Genomic DNA, 22,986 nt, shown 5'->3' on the forward strand with positions numbered 1-22,986 from the left:
CTAGATCAATATTGTTTGCACTGTCTGGCTTTTTGAATGTGTGACTCCCAGCTCTGCTTGAAGTGGCTACGAATGGAGCCCAGGACCTGCATTCAAGACATGAGCTCTACCACAGAAGTAGGGCCCTTTCTCGAAAAACAACTAATTTGCTGTTGCACGTTCAAGGTGCCGCTATTAGTATATGCGGCCCTTAACAAGTTGGCACTGGTTCACTTGCATGATTTCCTTACCCCACAGAACACCCCCTTGACCACTTGGATCTGCAGCCCTGACAATGTTACAACAGCCCAAATACCCCTTTTGCATTTGTAAGAAAGATCTCTTTTCGTGTGGCAGCACCCGCTCTCCAGAATGCCCTGCCTATTGACACCAGGACAGCACCGTCTGTCTAAAACTTTTTGGTACCTGCAAGTAAGAACTTTGTTCAGACAAGCCTACCCAGGTATGCAGAATGCCACTATGTTTTTTTGGTTTTTTTTTGAGTTTTTAGCTTATCGTTGATTTTAATATTATATATATTAAATACAGTGGAACCTTGAGTTGTGGACATAATCCGTCCCGGAGGCACGTCCGCAACTCAAAGCGTTCGCATCCAGAAGTGCTGCGCGATTTAGCGTTTCTGCGCATGCACAAGCAGCAAAACCCGGAAGTAACTGTTCCAGTACTTCTGGGTTGCCGCGGGATGCAACTTGAAAAGACGTAACCTGAAGCAGATGCAACATGAGGTATGACTGTATAATATTACATATATTAAGTAGGAGTTGCTGTAAGGAGGCGTAGAAGGTGCCATCAAACGTCCCCATCTGAGGGACTCTGCTCCCAAAGATGTCCCACAAAGCAGCAGAGGTTTCGGCCCAGAGTTTTCCTTCTAGATTATTATTATTTCATTTCTATACCACTTTATGTTTTTAAGAAAAATCTCAAAGTGGTTTACAGCATATTAAACATCAATAAAACAATGCATAATCAAATATTTCTGAAGAAAGTCAAATATAAAGTACACAGTCAAAGCAAGACAATTAACAGGAAACCAATATACCATCTCAAAGATTTCAAAATAAAACATTACAAAGCAGGTCAACTACAGAATACATATTTAACACAAAGTTAACAAAAAACCAAAACCATTTCAAAAGAAAACATTGCTAAGTGAAGTCAAATATAAAATGCACATTTAAAACAGCATAGTTAACAAGAGAATAAAATATTATAAGCATGACACGGCTGTTTGGCAGGCACAAAAAGATGGGGCAGAAGAATCCAAAAAGTGGGATTTGTTGCCAGGCATAGTGATGTTCCTCCAGCCTCATGAGGAGCCTCTTCAGTGGGGCTGCCACTTTCCTGCCAGGATGGAGAAATGGGCATTGGTGCCACAAACCTCATTTTTGCACAGCTGGTATGTCTGCTGCAGCAAGGTGGGAGCTTACACCTGTTGGCATGGGGCCGCAGGAGGTTGCCTATGGGCAAATAGACTCCCTGGCCTGATAAAGGTTCCCTGACCCTGTGACTCAGTTTCCAAATAAGGTTGCCACTTTTTTGCATGCGAGGCAAAGGGTGGAGGAAAACTTTGCAGGTGAATTTTGAGCTTGCACCCCTCTGTGGCTCTTTGCAGCCGTTGCCTTAAATTTCACACACACCCCCCACTCCAGATCTTTTAAACAGCCCAGCCTCCATCTGGCCCACAACTTCCTACACTTATCACAGCAAAGCAAACTGCTGGCCATGGGCTGCCTCCTGCTACTTAATTTCATATGAAAATATAAAGCACACAAAAGGCCATGCCCTGTTTTTGCACTGTCTCCCATTTTACAGCTAGGGGAAACTAAGGTGGAAATAGAGCTGTTTGTTGTGTTTATCACATTTACACCCCAGCTTTTTCTCCACGCTGGCATACCCTGTTCTCTTTGTTTAATCTCCACTGCAATCCAGTGAGGCAGGTTAGACTGAGAGGCAGTGACTGGCCAGAGGCCACACGCTGACCTTTGTGGCCAAGAGTGGGGATCTGAGCCCTGATCTCCCAGGTCCTACTCTGACGCTCTAGTCTAATCCAACTGGCATCCCCTGCAGATTCTGGCCCGCGGACGCTTTTGCCATAATAAACTTGCTTGCATTTGTGGCACTACTCCTTGGCTAGCTGTCCGTCTGTTTTTCTGCTGCGAAACCAGCCTGCCCCTTTGGAAATGTATTGGTGAGTGAGAACCATGGCCTTCGGGAACAGAGCCTCTCCCTCCCCAGCCCACGATTTGGAGCCTTAGCTGCAAGTTCCTCGCTGCTTATGGAAATGCACTCTGCACGTGCTCTGGGGTTTGCTTTTGCATGCAAACCACGTTGTGGGTTGTCTGTTACCTGTCTGGTTGGTTGTAAGCCGCTTTGGGTTGCGCTGGGCAATGCTCACAAGGGGCCCCCTCCGCTGCTCCTCCTCCCCGCCCAGCCAGGCGCACGAGGCAGAGTTGGGTCAGTGGGGGCGTGGCCAGAGCGGTGGGGGCGTGGTCACGCAGGCATCGGCTCCTCCTCCCTTTCCAGCGTCTTCATTCATTTCTTCCTTCATTTCGGGAGCGCCTCGAGCCCACGACCCGGGACCGTGGCTGCAGGCGGCGCGATGAGCTGCGGAGAGTGAGTGTCGTGGGAACGGGACACGCGCGCAAAGGAAGGGGGAAAGGGGAGCAGTCTGGGGCGCGCCGCTTTTTCAGGCGCTGCAGCCTCTCCCCTTGAGCTCTGACCATAACTGGGTTCCCATGGAGGCAACTTTTCCCTTCCTAACGCTGCGGCCCCCAGGGATGCGCTTCGAGGGGAACGCCTGCTTGGCAGCAGGCGGAAAGGCTCCAGTTCAGATCCTGGCAGCTCCCGTTAGGTCTGGAACCGAGCCCTGGAGTGGAGAGGGAAGCCTTTCTGGGAGACGCCTCTGGGCTGACGGGGGTGGGATATAAATAAATGTAGTACTACTAACTATCCTAATAACAGTTTGAAACATCTGGAGGGCGCCAGGTTGGTGAAGGCTGGAACTGAGGCTGCTGAGCCAGATTAGCTACACTGATATTAATAGCACTTTGTGGTATAAATCGAATTAACTGAATAAATTAAGTAATCATCTCAGTATAAGGCAGCTTCCTCTGGGTCACGGGACTGTCTTTCTACTTCAGTGTAAATTGGGGGTTGAGCCGGCAAGAGGGGAGAATGGGCAACGCTCAAATGCTGGAGGCGTGTTGGAGGGACCCCCTCCAGGTTTTCTTGGTAAAGCCACTCTTAGGAAGAGCCCTGTTGCTTTCGGAGGTGGAAATGTTGCCGGTCTGACCATCCAGGTCGGGAGCTGAATTCAATAAAAAAGCATTTGCTCCTTATAAGGCGAGGAGGTGGTAGGATTGGTGATGGGGTCACCAGCTTCTCCATGGATCATTGCACCCTGTGTCTTTTAAGGGGACTTGCAGTGTAGATTTTAGCAGGGAGTCAAGCTTATCTCTGTGCCGCAAAGAGCCTCTTCTGAGTTCTGGGCATCAAGAATCTGCTAAAGGCACAAGAGAAGTAGCCCTTTGAAGACAAATAGCACTGGGTTTCCCTTATTTGGCTGCATGCACACCATAAAGTTAAAGCACCCACCCCAAACAATCCTGGGAACTGTATTTGTTGAGGGTGCTGGGAATTATAGCTCTGTGGAAGGTAAACTACAGTTATCAGGATTTGGGTGTGGGTGTGCTTTAAACAGGTGGTGTGTGTGCAGCCTTAGAGACTGACCTCTGATTTTGTTGTGATCTTTAGCCATGGCGCAAGTAGGTTTAACTTTATCAGCTGCAGTTACACTGGTGCCTTGGTGTGATCCCTGCTGGCAAAACCCAGGTTCAAATCCCCGCTCCCTGGTTGGCCTTGGGCTGGCATCTATCACATAGATAAAACAACGTGAGGCAGCCCTGATCTTCTGGGACGAAACACAGGGATATAGCTAAAATAGGAAAGTATCTGAGTGGTTGAGTGCCAGCTTGACATGCCAAAGATTCCAGGTTCAATCCTTGACATCTCCACCTAAAAAAATCTAACATGGGTAACTTCCTACTGAAAACCTGTAACTTTACATACCACAAATATCCAGAGGGTTGTTGTTGTTTGTTGTCCTTCTTTTGTTCTGCTGTAGTACAAGAGTGCCCTTCCAGACAACTAGAATGTGATAACACTGCGGAAGAATTACAGAACAGATAATAAAGCTGAATGACGTGTGGACAGTAGAGTATAAATCCACCATTGATGTGCTATTATTGCATCAGTGGCATCTTGCAGAAGAAAGCTGCAAATCAACAACAACAAATGTCTGGAAGGGGCCCTGAGTGGTGCAAACTTGCCTTTCTGCTATTTTGGTACTTGTATATCTGCCTGAAGGCTTTTGTGTGCATGCACCAGCCTCCAATCACAGGTATTGGGAGTGAAATGGATGCTCACATTCTCTACTACATCATCTGTGTGGAGTTATCCGCCCCGAATATGTATATTAATAATCTCTATGTTGAGGGGGAATAAGTCACGCCAAGACTTGTGCTGTCTCTGATCCTGGCTAGGTGCTTCCACGTGAGTCCCTAACTCCCTCTCCGGCTTCCAGCCTTTTCCAGGTGTTCAGCACGCGGGCGATGGTGCCCCGAGCCACCTCCGTTGATCGGGCCATGAGGCTTTGCCTGAGCCACACCCCTCCCATTCGCAAGCTGCTGGATTCCTACGAGGAGCTGCGGGAGGGTCTTGGGCACCAGCCTTTGCGCCCTTGCCTGAACAACTGCCTGGAAGGCGAGAGGCGAGACGCCATCAAGGGTTGCCGTGGCAAGAAAAAGAAGAAGGTGGTCTTTGCCGACATGAAGGGCTTTTCACTCACGGCTGTCAGGATCTTCTCCAAGATTGAGGAGGACCTGTGTGATTTGCACCAAGCTCTGTCTCACCTGACAAACTTCCGGAACAAGCTACGTGGCTCCCGTCCTGAGACGAAAAAATACATACTGGATTTTCCCCAACCTTCTGCTGATTATTTAGCCTTTCGCAACCGCTTGCAAAGCAGCTGTGTGTCTCTGGAGAACTGTGTGATCCAGGAGAAGTCCCTTTCAGGGACCATCAAAGTCAGAAACATCAGCTTTGAGAAGAAAGTGTACATCCGCATCACCTTTGATTCATGGAGGAGCTTCCGCGATGTCTGTTGCCAGTACATGCCCAACACATACAGCCTCACCGACACGGATGTCTTCTCCTTTGAGGTGGCCCTACCAAAGTCAGCAGCTCCTTGCGGGAATATTGAGTTCTGTGTTTCCTTCCACTGTGGCCAGAAAGTCTATTGGGACAACAACCACGGGAAGAATTACAGAATCCGCCCCGTAATGGGTCCTTCCCCTCCCAATGCACTCTCCCGTCTGGCAAAGGGCACCTTCACGGCTGGCGAGCCCCTGGGCACCTCTCGTGCTACCGCTCTGGTCCTCTCTCGCTTGCACACCTGGAGGCGCTCCGATGACCAAGCCTACTGGTAGGGTGCTTTGGATTGAGCTCTCTCGGCTGAGCTCCAGATCATGACTCTGACCCATTGCTCTCCTGACGGCTCTTGCAAAGACTGTTCTGTGGCCGATGCCACATGCCGAGTCTATACTTTGGCAGTGTGCAATTTGATCTTCATTTGCAACCAAGCCATAAGCTCTTGAGGTTCGTGGCAGAATTGGGGTTGGCTGCACCAGAGAGACTTTGACGGCCAGAAGCTGGCCAAATCGGAGGTGCAGGTCAAGGAGAAAGCAGGCTCTCCCAATTATTCCACTGCAGATGGGAAATGGACGGTTATCTGGGAGGAGGCTTGCCTGGTTTCATAAGCATGGATTAGAAAAACTGCCTAGGACCGTCATAGCGCCATATTGGTTCTTCGCCCTGTAGGCCATTCTTAGATCAGGGGTGGGGGAGCTTTTTCCTGCACAAGGGCCTCGTTCCCTTCCAGGGAACTTTCCAGGGTCTACATGCCATTGGTGTCTGGGGCCAGAAGTGCAACAAAATGTCCCAATTTCTACATACCCTCATACAACCCCCTCTGTTGTCCATCCATTGTCATTGCTGCCCTGGGCTCCTTTGGGAACAAGGGCAGAATGTAAATTTAATAAATTATTATTAATAATATCAAGCAAGTTCAAAGACACATTCCAGCCAGGCAACAACCCTCAAAGACGGCCAATAGTGGGTGGGGAGAGGGGTTCTGACCTGCAGAGAATCCTGAAGGTCAGAATGAGAGGTTGGGAAGGCCATGTTTTGGCCCTGGTCCAGAGATTCTTTGCCCCTGACTTCTGTCTGCCTCTCTCTTACACACACAGACAACCCTGACTCCCCATATTGCAATGAAGGTACTGACCTACCTGACCGGGTGGTTGTAAGGATTATGCACGTGAAGAACTTTGCACGTCTAATATCTCCAACCCTACATGCACCTACCGGAGAGTAAGTCCCTTTTGGCAGGACTGACATCAGGAGTAAATGTGCATAGGATCTTGTGCTGCACAATGCTGATGTAAATGTCAAATTGTTCATTAAATATTGTTCCTGTGTAGACCCTGAGTGATGCTGCCGGTCTGGCGACTGCAACCCATCTCCTTTTCCCTTGAAGTGAGCAATTGTTTAGGGGGTGCTTCTAAGCCGTCCTGGGAAGGTGTGCCTTGCTCTCCATGTGAACCTGGCTGGATTTGAGCCCCAGTGGCTGGAAGTGCAGCTGAAAGCCCACAAACGGGGGGGGGGGGGGGTAACCAGGTGTGATGGCAGCAGGTCTCTGTGTTACAACCTGTGTCTTCTGAGAAAAGTGGAGGGCAGGAAAGTGGTGTAGGCAAAGGAGCAGTGGCCGAGAAAGGGGTGCTGAGCCCTTCCTTCCCCTGCTTGCTGCAAGCACTGGTGCCAGCGGTCAGTACCAAGCAGGGGCCACACTGCCAGTCTCAGAAGCCTCCTCCCTTGCTTCTCCTCCTTACGTTTGGTGCCTCTTTACCTACCTTAACCCAGGGAGTGAGCAGCTATGGCAGAGGGGAGGAGAAAGCATGGGAAACATCTGCGTGGCTTTGCCTTTCTCCTCTCTGAGAGGTGAAGCTGACTGGATCCAGAGGGAAGGATCCCAGCTCAGTGATAAGAGCATCTGCTCCAGGTTAAACCCCTGCCATACCCTGGTGCAGCTGGGAAGTGGCTCCTGCCTGCAACCCTGGGAAGCTGCTACCAGTCATTGCAGACCAGCGCTTCCCAAATGTGGCTCTCCAGCCTCTTTGTGGACTGCAACTCCCATCATCCCTAGCTAGAAGACCATTGGTCAGGGATGATGGGAGTTGTCCAAAAGCAGCTGGTGACCCAAGTTTGGGAAACACTGTATGTAGACAATAACAAGCTAGATGGACCAAAACCAAACATACAAAAAAAAAAAAAAACCAGAAAAGAAAAAGGGAAAGAAAACAAAGGAAACAAAACCAAACTAAACAAAAACGAAAAAGCACACATCTACAGAAAAAAACCATATCATTACGTACATAAACACATATTGACTTCCTTCCTTTGTTCTAAGACCTAAAAAAAATTTTTTTTTGTATAGTATTATTTTGGATTCAATGTTTGTAATTTTTGTTATGATTCTGCATTGGGGGAAAAAATAATAATAATAAATGCCACTAGAAATAAAAAAAAAGTTAGATGGACCACTGAGTTATCTATGCCCCTTCTGCAAGGAAGCCCTCGAGCAAGGCAGAAGGCAAAATCCTCTGTACCTGCTATGATCCTGTCACCTCTGCTGAACTACTCTCCTTACCTTATGGTGCCACTATTATGACCTCCCTAGTGGTACAGCAATAAAACTGCTAGCTAAGCAAGGTCCAGTATGGTTTTGCATTGGAAGGGGGCCATGTGTTGAGATTCTTGCATTGCCGGGGTCCCTTCCAACTCTACAATTCCAGGGTTCTGACTTGTCTGTGAGGAAAGGGTACATTTGTGGCTGTTTTGTTGAGAAACAAGGCAAGCAAGGGGGGACATAGAGAGAGAGATTTAAATCTTTCATATCCCACTCTTCCAGCCCAAAAGTTCCCAGAGTGGCTCAAGGATTGTCATTTCATAGAATTGCAAAGAGTGGGTTTTCACAGGGAAAGCACAGAGGCAAAAAAAAAAAAAAAAAAAAAGCACTCTGACAGGGAGCTTTAAAGCACAGACCTGTACTTTAACACAGCACAAGAGAAAGTCTGAATAAGCCATCCCTCTGTGATTTGGCATTTATTCGTGGTGCTTAAAAAGAAGTCGTCCATCCCTCTCTTGCTTTACTAGAACCTGGGATCATCCAGGCAGGCTCTGTGCTAAACATGTTCTCTGTAGGTGACTGCATAAGGCAAGTTGGCGAATGCTGGCAAAAGGAACTTTCCAAAATGATGAGGCTGTTTCAGACTCTTGCTCTTTTGTGGGTGGGCTTCTCTTGCGCACTAACAAGTTCAGGTTGTGCAACTGCAGTTGAGTTGGAATTCTTGCGCAGCAAACACACTCCCTGCAGCCATAGATTTTTGTGCTAAGAAAAGTGTTGGGGACATGCACTGGAAGGTATAGATGTGACATCTCCCCACTAACAAATCAAAATGATTGCTCCCTAAACAGCATACATTGTACAACCTCCCCACAGATTTGTGGAAGCAAATCAGGATGCTCAATAAACAGGTTGGCAGTGACCAGAGTGTCTTTCCAGATTTTGTATGCCCTTCTTAGCTCTTTCATCTTAAGCTGGCCATTAATCTGGTTCAAGAAACCTGGATTTCCTGTGCCTGCGTCATGGAACTCAAATCCTTTTCGTTCCTGTGTCCTCTGCCACTGTGATTAGCAGGTGACATGATGGGGAAAGTGGCAAACCAGAACTGACATCTGCATTCCCCTAAGCCAAGAGAGGCCGTTTAGAAGGAAAGCCTTTCTTGCAGAGGAGATTTGTCTCTGCAGCTGCTCCTGGAAGCAAGCGTGGTCCTTTCCACAGCAGGTGGAGTTAGGACCACTGCAGTGGGCATCTACAAACAGCAGCATCTGCTGCCTCCATGCCAGAGATGCTGGTGAATCCACTTGGGAGCTTACCTTCTGCATGAAAAGCAGGTCCTGTACCACTGAGCTATGCCCCTAGTTTAGAAGAACATACAGGCATTTCATGCCTTGGAAGCAGGGGCTCTACAACAGAGGTACACAGGAAAGTCCAGTCTGCACATGCTGCAGAATGAGTTGGCAGACTAAGCAGGGTCAGTTCAATGTGTTTTTTAAACTTTCCCTGTGTAAAGACAAAACAAATCAGGCCTCCCTGCAATTAGTAAAGTAGTACATCAGAGAGAGAGAGAGAACATAATATAAGCCACTTCTTGATGTGCTATTTTTCTACATGCAAGGAATTTTGTACCAGATGAATACATAGTACAATTTTAACTTGGCAATAACCACAGAGTAAAAAGTCTGGCCCAAGCTGAGGTGGATTCTTTTACAGAAAGTCTGCCAAAGAAATAGAAAGGCAGTTTAAACAGATTTAGGAGAAAAAATTGACACCTTTTAATTTGGCGTCATTGAATGTATGCAATTTGTGCTTTTTTTCTTTAAAAAATGTTTAGGGTTACTCTCATTTTGACTCTAAGCTACCAGCATGAGTTTGACCAAACTGCGGGAGGCAGTGGAAGACAGGAGTGCCTGGCGTGCTCTGGTCCAGGGGGTCACGAAGAGTCGGACACGACTGAATGACTAAACAACAAAAACAACAACATTTTGACTCAAGAAAATCACCATTTTATAGTTCAATTCAGGAAAAATAAATACAGTAAATGGACAAAAGTACAAAGATTCACGAAATGTTTGGGCGTTATGCGTACCCCTGCGTCCCCCCCAGAAAAAAAGCACTGAAGCACATTATGACATATCTCAGGTAATGAGGTTTTTTCTTTTTCTTTTAAGACCACTATAGGCAGTATCTAAGTTCTACTCAGAGTAGACCCACTAAGTTATTCATGTCTGTGGGATAAATGGATAAGAAAAGGCTTAGCAGAAGCAACCATGCCTCACCTTGCTGTTGTAACTGTTTGCATTGCAAAGACAGAGGAAACTCGTGGTAATATGTAATACATTAAGTATAGAAATTGCTGAGAGTAGCCAAAAGGTATTAGAGCATGGGTAGGCAAACTAAGGCCCAGAGGCCGGATCAGGCCCAATCACCTTCTAAATCTGGCCCGTGGATGGTCCGGGAATCAGCATGTTTTTACATGAGTAGAATGTGTCCTTTCATTTAAAATGCATCTCTGGGTTATTTGTGGGGCATAAGAATTCGTTCATTCCCCCCCCCAAAAAAATAGTCTGGCCCCCCACAAGGTCTGAGGGACAGTGGCCCGGCCCCCTGCTGAAAACGTTTCCTGACCCCTGTATTAGACAGTCTGTGGGTGACTCAAAATCACGAGGAAAAATGCAAGAGAACAGTTAGAAAGGCATTGCACATGATTAAAAGGGCTATGAATATTAGTCAAACCGCCCCTGGTGGAGCTATAGCTAATTAACATGAACATGTGATGTATCTAACAGTGGGGGTACATATCAAGGAGAAAATATGTACCGGTAATAGGCGGACCGGGAAGTCTGTAAACTTCAATTTCTTAACCAATAGGAGATTGTAGAAGAGAAATTTGGACAGGCTTTAGGGTATAAAGTACTTGTGATGTAAATAGGATGGTGCCCTCCCTCTTTGCAGCATGAGCGGAGAGTTGTCCGTGCAGCGCTGTCTCGAGAATAAACAACTTGTGGTTTTGCCTGATCGTGGTGTCAGACTCCTCCCTCTCACAGAGCAATTGACTACCTCTGGGGAAGATCCCTGGGGCAAATTTGTCCAACAGTGTCCATTAACTTCAATGGGTCTACTCTGAGTAGGACCAGCACTGGATACAAAAATAAAAGCACATTTTCCTGCACACAGATGCCAATGTGCAGGGCTACCTTTTGGATTCTGTGACATCATGCCTCCCTCGACTTGTGACCTCATGTAGTGATTATTGCTGACAAGATTGTAGCCAAATTGAGGCTGCTGAAGAACAAGAGAGGAGTATTGGTATATTTGGGCCATCCTAAGGCCTAGGACTTGCCGATCAGAAGGTTGGCAGTTTGAATCCCCGTGACGGGGTGAGCTCCCGTTGCTCGGTCCCTGCTCCTGCCAACCTAGCAGTTTGAAAGCACATCAAAGTGCAAGTAGATAAATAGGTACTGCTCCGGCGGGAAGGTAAACGGCGTTTCCGTGCGCTGCTCTGGTTCGCCAGAAGCGGCTTAGTCATGCTGGCCACATGACCCGGAAGCTGTATGCCGGCTCCCTTGGCCAATAAAGCGAGATGAGCACCGCAACCCCAGAGTCGGTCATGCCTGGACCTAATGGTCAGGGGTCCCTTTACCTTTACCTAAGGTTAGCAGAAGCCTAAGATGGCAAAAAATAAATGCCTCCCAGAAACATCCCACCGAAGTCTGGGCATGCACAACAGCCACAGAATGGGGGGGGGGGGGTGTCCTGCTTGGGCCCTGCCTTAAACTATTATACCAAGGGGCCCATTTTCTTACGCTTGTGGTTTCTCCATGGTGATGATCTGCTAAGCATGGGTTTTACTGGATGAAATGTAATGGGCCTGTGTGAACGACACTGGAGCCCAAGGATTGGGGTTGGGCTAGATGACCCTCAGGGTTCTTCCAACTCTACAATTCTATGGCCTTGTGACTACCTTCCTGAGTTTGCTGGACTCCAGCTCCAGCTCATTCTGTGAGCATTAGTCTCTCTGGCTAGAGCTCATGGGGGTTGGAGTCCAGCATTGGGAGAGCCACAGGTTCCCCATTCCTGCTGCAGTCTGGTGCCCATGGAAGTAATGCCTGTTAACTTCAGCGTGACTTGCAACGAAACATACATAGGATCAGGCTGCACAAATGTCACAGCCTGATCCTCCGAGGTTTGCTTGCACCCAGAGCAGAGACAAATATTGGTGCTGGAAAATCCAGACACCTCCAACTAATTCAAGTGGATCACAACCCAGGGCAAGCCTTATGGAAATGAACAGGATCTGGATCAAAGCTTGACCATGCTCTTGCACAGCTGCCACTCATTTCAGTGGGACCTGCATGGGGGATGTTTGCCGTAGCTCAGATCTGCCCATCCTCTTCTACTCTAATGCCCTGAAAAGCATGCAAAAATTCTATACCAGAAACATTCTGATCAGCTTGGCTCAAGGAAAGACACACACATACAACTGTGATTAATAAAGGTCTATTTTTGTGTGTGGAAAATGTTTCAGTTTTTTGGAATAAAACAACAGCAACTTGTTTTGCTAATCAGAGTAGCATATTGTTACAGGTTTGTGGGTGTCAGTCTGGATTGCACCTGTGGGTCCCTTCCAAACCTGAGATCCTGTGTATGTGGGGTTAGATTTCATGAGAGGAAACCTGCTAAACCAGTCAAACCAGTCCCTTGCTTATGGTACTGGCCTGGGTTGCTATTTGCATGCCCTAAGAGGTTGCTAGAGAGACCAATGGACGGGCCTTTTCCTACCTCACCTGACATGCCACATCATCCAAGGATGGGAAACAATAGGCATTTTTGTCCTCGATGTGTTCTGTCCAAATGTTGTTGTACTAGCCAGTGGCCATGGCAAATCTGAATAAAAAATAAATACAAGCAAAAGGAGTGTCGTGCCACAAATAATGGTCTCTCTTTAGATCTCTGCGTCTCCCTTACAGTTCAGTGCTATATTGTCCAGGGTCTTCTTTCTGATATTTTCTGGCCTCCAAAGCAAAAAGGGTGACTTGTTGAGTCACTGAAGCATTTGCATCACCAAGAAGCAATAGGACCTTCTCTGTTGTGGGGAGACAAATTTCCTGTAAGGTGAGAAATTGCCTCCTGGGTCCAAGGTATAGTAAATAGTAATATAGTAAATAGTGCAAGGTGTCTTCCACCTGCAGATGCCCACATATTCAGAGTCTTATCTTCGTACGGTACCCTGTTATATTATCTGTCCAGGACAGTGGAGGGCATAACTTGAAAATACAGCTAAGTAAAAGCAAATCTAAGTGCGGCTGGCCAGAGATTTGACAGGTAACTGGCTCTAAAATGGACTGTTTTTAGAAGAGGGAACCGAGCAGAGTGTTTCCTGCTTGCCAGGGGGTTGGACTCGACGGCCCTTGTGGTCTCTTCCAACTCTATGATTCTATGATTTAGAGAATTTAATCACTTGCAGATCATGTAGTGATTCTGTCCAGTGGCACCAATCCCTTAGTTGGCATTTGTCTGTAGATATAATCTCCTCTATCCTAGGGAAATAATAAAGAGTTCAAATAATGTTATGTGTTAGATTTCCACTACCGGCTGTTCACCAATTCCGCATAACAAGTCTTTTCAGCTAATTAAACCAGGTACAAATAGCTCTTGCAGTTAATGTTGGCCATCCACATTCCATGTGTAAGAGTTCGGATGCTGTTCCCTTGGGTGCGGAAAACAGTCTCTTGAGAAAGTGGTTTTGCACCATTTCTAATCCTTTAATAGTGCTCTCATCCTCACCCCAGATTGTTCTTGATATGTCTTCTTCCTTCTTCTTCTTCTTTGGCGATCACTCGTAGCCGAGTAAGATTGTCTTCCATAAACACGGTTTTAACAATGAGCCCGTAAGTGACTGTGGAGGCCAATTCTGGATCCACACGTCCTTCCACAGTGGGGACATTGGTTTCCAGGTGGGAATTGATCATGGTGTGGATTTGTTAAGCGTGCCTTCCTCTTAGCACCTTTCTCCCTTGTGTCCTGAGTTTGAGTGCCAATGACACCTTTGGTAAAGCCTGTTCTCCAAATGGAGCACTCGCAGGCCAGTGTTTCCCAGTTGTCAGTGTTTATACTACATTTTTTTAGATTTGCCTTGAGACAGTCTTTAAACATATTTTGTTGACCACCAGCATTACACTTTCCATTTTTAAGTTGGGAATAGAGTAGTTGCTTTGGAAGACGATCGTCAGGCATCCGCACAACATGACCAGTCCAGCGAAGTGGATGTAGAAGAATCATCGCTTCAACACTGGTGATCTTTGCTAATTCCAGTACACTGGTATTAGTTCGCTTGTCTTTCCAAGTGATGTATCAAATTTTCAGAGACCCTGTTGATGGAATCTTTCAAGGAGCTGGTGATGGCGTTTATCAGTGGTCCATGTTTCGCAAGCGTACAGTAATGTTGGTAGTACAATAGCTTTGTAAACAAGCATTTTGGTTTCCTTGATATGTAGTATCCCTTTAACTCAGGGATAGAGAAACTATGTCCTCTCCAATTTTGTTGGACTCCAGCTCCCCTCAGCCGCAGGCAGTATCACCCATGGTCAGAGTTGTTGCAAGTTCTGGGAGGAAAGTATCCCAAGGACTCTGGGATGTCATGCAGCTTTTGCCAGAGGCAGTGATGTCACTTGACTTGGAAGGCTTCGGCGTTAATTTCGAGGCTCCCTACGGGAAGGAGCAACAGCACCTCTGAGCACGTTAAGAGTGCAGCGTCCTCCTTAATGGGCAAACACGTCCAATGTTTCTCAAACTTGGCTTCCCAGCTTAGCGAGCAGGTAGAGAGCAGGAGACTCTTCATCTCGGAGTCGTGAGGGGGTTGGACTAGATGACCCTCAGGGTCCCCTCCGCCTCTACAACTCCCCCCATCCCTGACCCCCCCCCCAGGGCCGAGCGGAGTCGCGCTCCAACCACAGCCGGGCCTGCGCAAACCTCGCGCTGCGTCTCTCCGCCCCGCCCACCTTTTTGCGTCGCGGCGGGAGAACGACGTGTCCTCCGGAGGGGGGTTGGCTTAGGAACACTATTCGACGCGCTGCGCGCGCACAATAGGACGCCCCTTCTCCGTCAGTTGTCCCTCAACCCTAGCGCCGTTCTCATTGGACGCTCGCGGCACTTCTGGAAAAGCTGATGCCGATTGGCTGCCTCGCGAAAAGGCGGAGCTCGAGGGCGCCCCTGGTGGGCGGAGCGACCGGCGCCGGCGAGTCTCCCCGGCTGGTGACGCTGTGACGTATTAGCGGCGGCGGTTTGTGCGCGCAGGCGCACCAGCTCGCGATTCCTGGCTCCCGGCGGCGGCGGCGCCTCCTTCACCTCAGCCGGACCAGTTGGGGGAGGGGCAGAGCGCGAGCGAGCCAAGGCAGGTGAGTGCCCCGCCCATTCCGCCAGACCACGCCCCCTCCCTGGAGGACCCCCCAACGGCTCCCTCCCCGGCCGCCTCCGTCGGGCCTGGCCCTGGGACGGGGCGGCTGGGCGAGCGCGTGGAGAAGAGCGGGGCGGCCGTTCACACGTGACGGCGCCAGGCTTGCGTGACGTTGACACGTGTACACCGCTCTTCCTCTGCTGAAGGCGGGCGTGTCTCTCAAAACAGCCCTGCGAGGTAGGTCAGCGGGCGGGATTTGAACCCGGCTCCAACCCCCGCACCTCCGATCTGTTCGTGGCGCCTGTCTCCCCGCAGGGGCAGCCTCTGCCTGGGGCTGGGGGCCTCCAGGGCAGCGCTTGGCCCCTCGACGCCTTGCAGGAAGCCACAGCATCCCGTCTCCTGCGCCTGCCTTCCTGGGAAGCGGGAGCCTTGGTGCTGCCCAGCTGTGGCTGCGGGACAGTTTCCCCTTATGAGCCAACATAGCTCTGGTCTGCTGTGGTTATTAACAGGAATCGAATCAAACCACTGCCTATGACATTAATCATTAGTTTCTCTTGCTGTTAATCATAATTACTACATTATTAATTACTGCCCACCAGCTTGCCCCTTCCCTCTTCCCTTCCACACCCTCCCAGAACTGATGCCCAATGCTCTTGACTTGCATGATGATTGATGTCAGTCACCCTGTGTTTGAAATACAATGTGCATGTAGGTGATTTAGTACCATGTACGGGGGTGGTGCTAGTTTGTTAAAGGGGAAAAAAAATTCTAATTAATTAATGGATTTCTAGCCCGTTTTCAGGGTTGAAAGCCACTTGCAAGGTGAATTACAGCACACTTAAAACACAGCATATAATCGAACCATGTTAACAATGAGCAATGTTCAGTTCCCAAATTATTAAAATAAGATAGCCTCAGCAGATAAAACTTCAGTTAAAAGCACCCAAATGCAGGCTGGAGTATAATAAAGGATTGCTTAAAATGTTTTGTAATTGTTCTTATTATGCTTCATAATATGCTTTCTATTCACTGCTTGAATAATTATCCTATTTTTATACATTATACGTGTGTACTCAGATGTAAATCTCCTTGAGTTCAGTAGGACTTACTGCTAGGTGTGTAGGATTGAGCAGCAGTCTTTCAAATTCTCCCAAGGCTAGCCATGCGTCGGCTTTGCATAGTGTGTGTGTGTGTGTGTATGTATATATGTGTGTGTGTGTGTGTGTGTGTGTGTGTATCAGTATTATATCAGCTGTCCATGTGGCAGAGACATGCGAGTTGCTCTAGTGAGGACAATCCAGAGCGTCAGTGCCATAAAGGCCTTGTTCCTTGCATCCACCCATGGAAACTCAGCTGGCAGGAGGATCTCAGGTGCTGAACCGAGTGCTTGTATACTTGTGTGTGTTGGCTTGTATTATACATTAGAATATGTATTAGAGTAATTCCCTATCTTTTTTGCATTCAGGCTGTGAGTCCTTATTTGCGATGCCGTTATTGGCAGGCTTGGGTGAAAGGCCAAGATTTGCAGAAATACTACTACTACTACTACTACTTCTACTACTACTACTGATAATAATGGGGGAAATACTGAGGAATAGGGGATGAATTCCCAAAACAAGCCAGTGAGGACTGAGCATATGCAATGGGTGTGGAATGTTGATTGACAGTTGAAGGGGGAAATAGAAAATTAGGCGAGGAGAAGAGTGGAACTGAGAACAGTTTTTAAAATATATTTTTTATTTTTAATATTTAATTCTGTATTATTGATTGGAAGCCACCCAGAGTGGCTAGGGAAACTCAGCCAGATGGGTGGGGTATAAATAATAAATTATTATTATTATTATTATTATTATTATTATTATTATTATTATATAGGGGATGTCTGACTCAAACAAGGAACTGGAAAACACCACTGTTGTTACACCTTTTTGTTGCAGGCTGTACTTGTTACAATATTCACAAATAATTACAGGTACACCACAATCAGAGTTAAGTGCTTCAGAGTCTACTTAATTAGTGTGGAAAATATTTGCACCCTAATTGTAGACAGCTTTTATATTTTAGAGTTGCATTTTAAAATATATTTTGTTAGCCATTTCTAGCAGTTCAAAGTTTGGACCAGAAAGGCAGGACACAAGTCTTTCTAAGGAATGAATATGTTGTTTACTGATAAGTAATTCTCACCATTTTTAATGAACTTACTCCCAGGGAAGTGTGTGTTTGAATGTGGCTCTACAACACAATTTTGTGCATATCAACTCAGAAGGAAGCTCCACTGAGTTCAGTGTGGCTTATTTTAAGGACAATAGTAGCTCATACTTTCCTCTCAGTAAAATCAGTGGGTCGACCATTGGTCCATCTAGCTCAGTATTCTCGGACAATATTCACTGACTGACAGCAGCTCTCCAGGATTTCAGACACGAGTCTCTTCCAGCCCTACCCTGAGAGGCCAGGGATTGAACCCAGGACCTTCTGCTTTCAAGGCAGATGCTCTGTTGCTGAGCTATGGCTTCACAGTGGCTTAAGTGGATTGTGAGAGTGTGAGATGCCTGCAGGTCACTGGGGAGCAGGTTGGTTGTGGTGCTTTTAAAGAAACAAGCATTTCCAAAATCTACTAGCAGCAAGGAGGATTCTCTCACACTTAGCAGATAATGCTTCTTCTAAGGTGATGCCTGCTGTGACATGTGTGCATCATGTAAAAACTGGATAAAACAATCATACTTTTTCTGAACAACTGTTTAATCAGGTAACAGCCTCATTATATAGGTGTGCTTATGTAAAAAATGTGTTAAAGTAAATGCCAGGAACTTGTTGACTGCAGGAAAATGATGATACATTTTTAAGTTGCATGAGGCCTAGGTAGCAAGCATGGTCAGGGAATCCACATTTTTTAATGATTTGTGCACTTGCATTTGCATGTGCACCATGGTAGATGTTCTTTACCTACAAACTGTGGGAATGAGGATGATGTTTGGAGATTTATTGAAGATACTCCATTTGCATGTGTGCAAATGGACACACCACCCTATGAAATTCTCAACATCTTCAGGTCTTGGGCCAATCTTAAACAACGCCCTGCATTATAACAATTAATAATAATATGTTCTTCCAAGGAGGCAGGGGTTATAGTATCCCAGTGGCCCTAGATTTCAATCCATAGTTGAGAGCATTTTTTTTAAAAAAAACCAACAACAACCCTCTCTTCCCTGAAAGGCTGAAGTACATGTCTGTAAGTCATGGTAGAAGACCATTGGGGGCTTGGTAAGCTTTTCCTAAAGGAATATCGAGTCAGACAAGTAACTTGACAGCTAAAACCTATGAATAATTATATGGAAGTAGCATTCCACTGTGTTCAGTATTCCCCAATAAGTGTCCTTAGGATTTCAGTGCAATTGGTTGCTCTCCTGCTTCATAGAATCATAGAGTTGGAAGAGACCACAAGGGCCATCGAGTCCAACCCCCTGCCAAGCAGGAAACACCATCAGAGCACTCCTGACATATGGTTGTCAAGCCTCTGCTTAAAGACCTCCAAAGAAGGAGACTCCACCACACTCCTTGGCAGCAAATTCCACTGTTGAACAGCTCTTACTGTCAGGATGAAACCAAACCTAGCAGCCGCACATCCACTTACAGCAACAATCCAAAATGGAAGGTCTGGCCACAGTCCCATGGCAAAACACAGATACAATGTGAGACAAAGTCCAGAAATAGCCCATGATTAAAACACAGGGAAGTCCTATCACCAGCAAAAAGCTTCCCTGGAAGATAGCTTTCCATTCCTACCAATCTGCTGCTTTGGGCAGTTGCAGTGCATGGATAGGCCCCCTGGCAGTTCACATGGCCTCTTGGCAAGGCTCAGGCAGCCACCTGCATGAAGTAGGGCACTCCAGACATCCTGCAATACATGCAAGTTCCATGGCAGATGTATGAGTGTCCATTAGCAAACCAGTTAGGCTGGAAAGGTCTCTGTTAAAGTAGATAGTCGGGAAGCCTCTTGCTTAAATTGACCCTTGGTCCCAAACCAGTCAGTTGACTCCTCTAAACAGGAACATAAGATGGGCCTTGCTGGATCAGACCCAAAGACCTATCCAGCATCCTGCCTCACATACTGACCCAGTTCATATATCACTTGAAGCCATAGCTAAGAGTAAACTGAATTGATGCAAGTGAACCATGTGCTTTGTGCCTCTGCTGAAAAGTTCTTGCTCTGCTCCTCCCCTGCTGCCGTGCTGCTGGGGAACAGGCCATAGTCTGCCTTGCCATAATATCCCTGATGTTTGTTGTCCTCTAAGCAAACCATGAGAGGTCAGCCAAGAACAAGTCTTGGTTACTGTTTGTGGTTTGTTTATATTAACGAAAGTTGGCTTTTACTTGATTTAATGTGACTGCATACCAGGATAGTACCTTGGAGGTCACAGAAACAAGGAGGATCTGACTTTGCTTTTACCAGAAGAATAAAAACTAGACTTTGCAATGTAATAATTCAGACAGCTACTCAAACAAGGACTTCCTTTGGTTAAAGTTAGGTCATTACAGTAGCTGAACATTAAGAGCCCACAGAAAGCAACATGGGAAATGGCAGGTGCAGATGTCCAAAACTGGTTTGCAAGGAATGCTAGAGGTGAAAGAAATTTTTTAAGGCTGCAGTCCTAAACTCTACAAGGAAATAAATCCCCTGAGCTTTGTGGGACCTCTGCATAGGACTGTGCTGTTCATCAGGTTCCCTGAATCCCACTGAAGTTTAGCCCAGAATACAGTGGTACCTTGGGTTACATATGCTTCAGGTTACATACGCTTCAGGTTACAGACTCCACTAACCCAGAAATAGTACCTCGGGTTAAGAACTCTGTTTCAGGATGAGAACAGAAATCACGCAGCAGCGGCGGGAGGCCCCATTAGCTAAAGTGGTGCTTCAGGTTAAGAACAATTTCAGGTTAAGAACAGACCTCCGGGACAAATTAAGTACTTAACCTGAGGTACCACTGTATGGAGTTTCCCCAAAGCATATCTGCCTCTCCTCATAAACTCCAAAATTTTAAGGAATTCAATTGAGGCGGCCATGAAGGTGGTCTTTTTAGAAGATAATGTTCTGATAGTCATAGGTGCCAACTCCCTGGGCCCCTGCGTGCCTGAGCACCCACAAAATTCCCCATGAAAGGGCCAGGCACCCACAAATGTTAGTGCCAGGGCCATGCACGCTGCATGCCACCTGCAGCCCCAGGGGCAAGTTGGCACTCATGGTTATAGTTCTGCTGAAGTCTATTCTGCTGCATCTGACTGGTGGCTTGTCCACAAAACCCCAGAGTTAGAAAACTAAAGACTGCAATCCTTGCCATATCTGTTCAGAAGTAAGTCCTATTGAACTTATTGGGCTTACTCCCAGGTAAGTGGGGTAAGGATTATAGCATAAGGATAGCTCCTTAGTTTTCTCATTCTGGAGTTTTCTGGACAAGCCCTCACCATCATGCTGGAAGAGAGGAAAGAGGGAGCTTCCCAGCTTAACACCTTGGTTTTTGACAGTAATACATGGATTTTATTTATTTTATTTTTAAAAGGAAGACAAAAGGCATATGGAGTCCAAATGGAACAGATAAGCAGTGAAGGAGGTGTTGATATGTGCCATATAAGATTTTTTGGGAGCTCATCCTGCTTAGTGCTGCCCAGAGCTGTTGGGGGGGGGGTGAAATTTTAGGTGCTGCCTTATCCATCTAGTTTATCAGTGAAATACCTCACATATTTTCAATTCCTTTCTTGGCAGCTCTTGCAGGGGTATTTTTTTCTAAAGAAAAACCCATGCAGATTTTTGACACATAAAATATGTATATTTTAAGTCAGTTCTCTATGCTGCCTTGCACCAGAGCTTAACCAAGATCCAGGATGGGCCTGTGCAGAAAGAACAAGCTTGATTCTTAATTGCTTGGTCACTAGGGGCAGAAAGCAAGTATGCCACCCCCCCCCCCCCCGGGCAATAGTGCCATTGAGTCCTCCCTTTTAATTTGGACCTGGGTACTTGAAGGACTAGGACACGGGTGGTGGTGTGGGTTAAACCACAGAGCCTAGGGTTTGCCGATCAGAAGGTTGGCGGTTCGAATCCCCGCAACGGGGTGAGATCCCATTGCTCAGACCCTGCTCCTGCCAACCTAGCAGTTCGAAAGCATGCAGTGCAAGTAGATGAATGGTCACCACTCTGGCAGGAAGGTAAACAACGTTTCCGTGCACTGCTCTGGTTCACCAGAAGCGGCTTAGTCATGCTGGCCACGTGACCCGGAATCTCTATCTCAGCCAGTAAAGCGAGATGAGTGCTGCAACCCCAGAGCCGTCCCCGACTGGACCTAAACGGTCAGGGGTCCCTTTACCTTTACTTGAAGGACCATATTCTCCTATAGGTGTCCTTCATTTCCCTCTGGCTCCTGAGGTTCTGCTTCTGGTTCCCCTGCCAATAGAGCATTAGCATGTCCATGGGGAGCATCGCAAAAGCACTATCTAAATGTTATACAGTGTTCTTAAGGGACCTATTAGAAAAAAAGCTTATGGACAGATGGGAAAACTTAAAATAAGGGAATGGTTTTCCTGTTTGAATGTCTCTTGCTCCGAATGATGGGCAGTTTGTTGTATATATGAATTGTCTTGCTAGATCAGATCTATGGTGCCCCTGGTCTACCAATCTGTTTACAACTGTGGTCTGACAGATGTTCTGAATGCTCACAAGCAGGACAGACACCTGATGCCCTTTTCCTGTTTGTATGGCCTGGCACTCCAGTTGTTGTTAAACTACAATTCCCATTAGCCCCGGCAAGTATGGGCAATGGCCAGGGATGATGGGAGTTGTAGTTCAGCAGCATCTGCAGGGCCAGAGGTCCCCCTTCTGTTTACACACGAAAGTTCATACCTTAAAAGCTTATATTTAGTTGATCTTTAAAGGTGCCACTGGAATTAATTTTTTCATCTTTCATCTTGTTATTTATTATCCCTTCTATTTGGTTATCATTGCTTACTCTCTGGAGGCTAATCTAATCCCTTTGAGCATAATAAGCAAATAAGAGCTTGGGAGCAGTCCAGTGGTAGCCATCCCACACCTGCCATCACAGAGGCTCTTCAAGCATCTTGCTCTCAGGGAAGCCAAGAAGAAGTTGCAGCAGCTTCTCCAAAAGAAACAGTTGTCTTTTCTGTTTTATTATTTAAATAGTTGCTGGTTCTTATTGTGGGAAAATGTTCATGTAAACCACTCTGTGAAAATGTTAGATACCTAAAATAAATGAATAATAAACCATTCTCTTTTAAAGCCAGTGCATGTTGTCCCATTTGACGGTACTGAACTCCATAGGTTAATTGTCACAAAAGTGAGCATGTTGATATAATATCACTGCTGCCTCACTCATTAGGAACCGCTAATGTGATCCGTTGAGGTTTCAATTTCATTGACCACTTCCCTTGCTTCCCTTAATGAGCATGATGGGGAGAACTTTGTAGGCTATCTCTTATCTGCCACAGTTGTGTAGTACAACAATGATATGTATTTGTGGTTATTTGATGATAAATGGAATTATTTTATTGAGCCCTGAGCAATGCAATCTGGAAGGAAGATTGCTTGAAACAGAACCTATTCTGATACCAGTGCATATTTCAGATAGTGATGTAAAACAACAACAGGAAGCATTGCTGTTTAAGTCTACAATTACCAGTGAGAAAATGTTTCCAGCTCTGCAAGCCAAAATTGTGATGGAAGTGAATATGTCTGAGTTTAATCATTGTCACATTCTGCTCTTGTCTGCTCTTGCTTTGCTTCCTTCCCCTGCTTTGTATATGGCAGAGTTTTTGAATTGCACAGAATGCTGCTGAGACCTGCCTGCTG

The 22,986-nt window shown here is 46.7% G+C and overlaps 4 protein-coding genes across 6 annotated transcripts in view; 2 read left to right on the plus strand and 2 right to left on the minus strand.

Annotated features, from left to right (window-relative positions):
- The window catches only part of NKX6-3 (NK6 homeobox 3), a 641,500-nt gene that overhangs the window by 568,302 nt on the left and 50,212 nt on the right, over positions 1-22,986 (minus strand). The window lies entirely within an intron of this gene.
- LOC310851981 (putative CENPB DNA-binding domain-containing protein 1) overlaps positions 1-22,986 on the minus strand; it is a gene marked incomplete at its 3' end in the record, with an annotated part of 98,974 nt that overhangs the window by 6,381 nt on the left and 69,607 nt on the right. The window lies entirely within an intron of this gene.
- On the plus strand, positions 1,317-6,538 carry LOC310851144 (protein phosphatase 1 regulatory subunit 3C-B-like). The gene is made up of 2 exons (XM_083753336.1): positions 1,317-2,613; positions 4,583-6,538. Exons 1-2 carry the CDS (start codon positions 2,276-2,278, stop codon positions 5,484-5,486), a joined length of 1,242 nt encoding a protein of 413 aa, XP_083609462.1. The 5' UTR covers positions 1,317-2,275; the 3' UTR covers positions 5,487-6,538.
- Positions 14,948-22,986, plus strand: part of GPAT4 (glycerol-3-phosphate acyltransferase 4) — a 28,553-nt gene continuing 20,514 nt past the window's right edge. The window contains exon 1 of one of the 3 annotated variants that reach the window (XM_083753309.1): positions 14,948-15,135. The gene's annotated coding sequence lies outside the window, so the exon portion shown is untranslated. The other 2 variants (XM_083753312.1, XM_083753310.1) reach the window with 2 other exon arrangements.

This window comes from Podarcis gaigeae, assembly GCF_964106915.1.
Source record: "Podarcis gaigeae genome assembly, chromosome: 8".
Lineage (NCBI taxonomy): Eukaryota > Metazoa > Chordata > Lepidosauria > Squamata > Lacertidae > Podarcis > Podarcis gaigeae.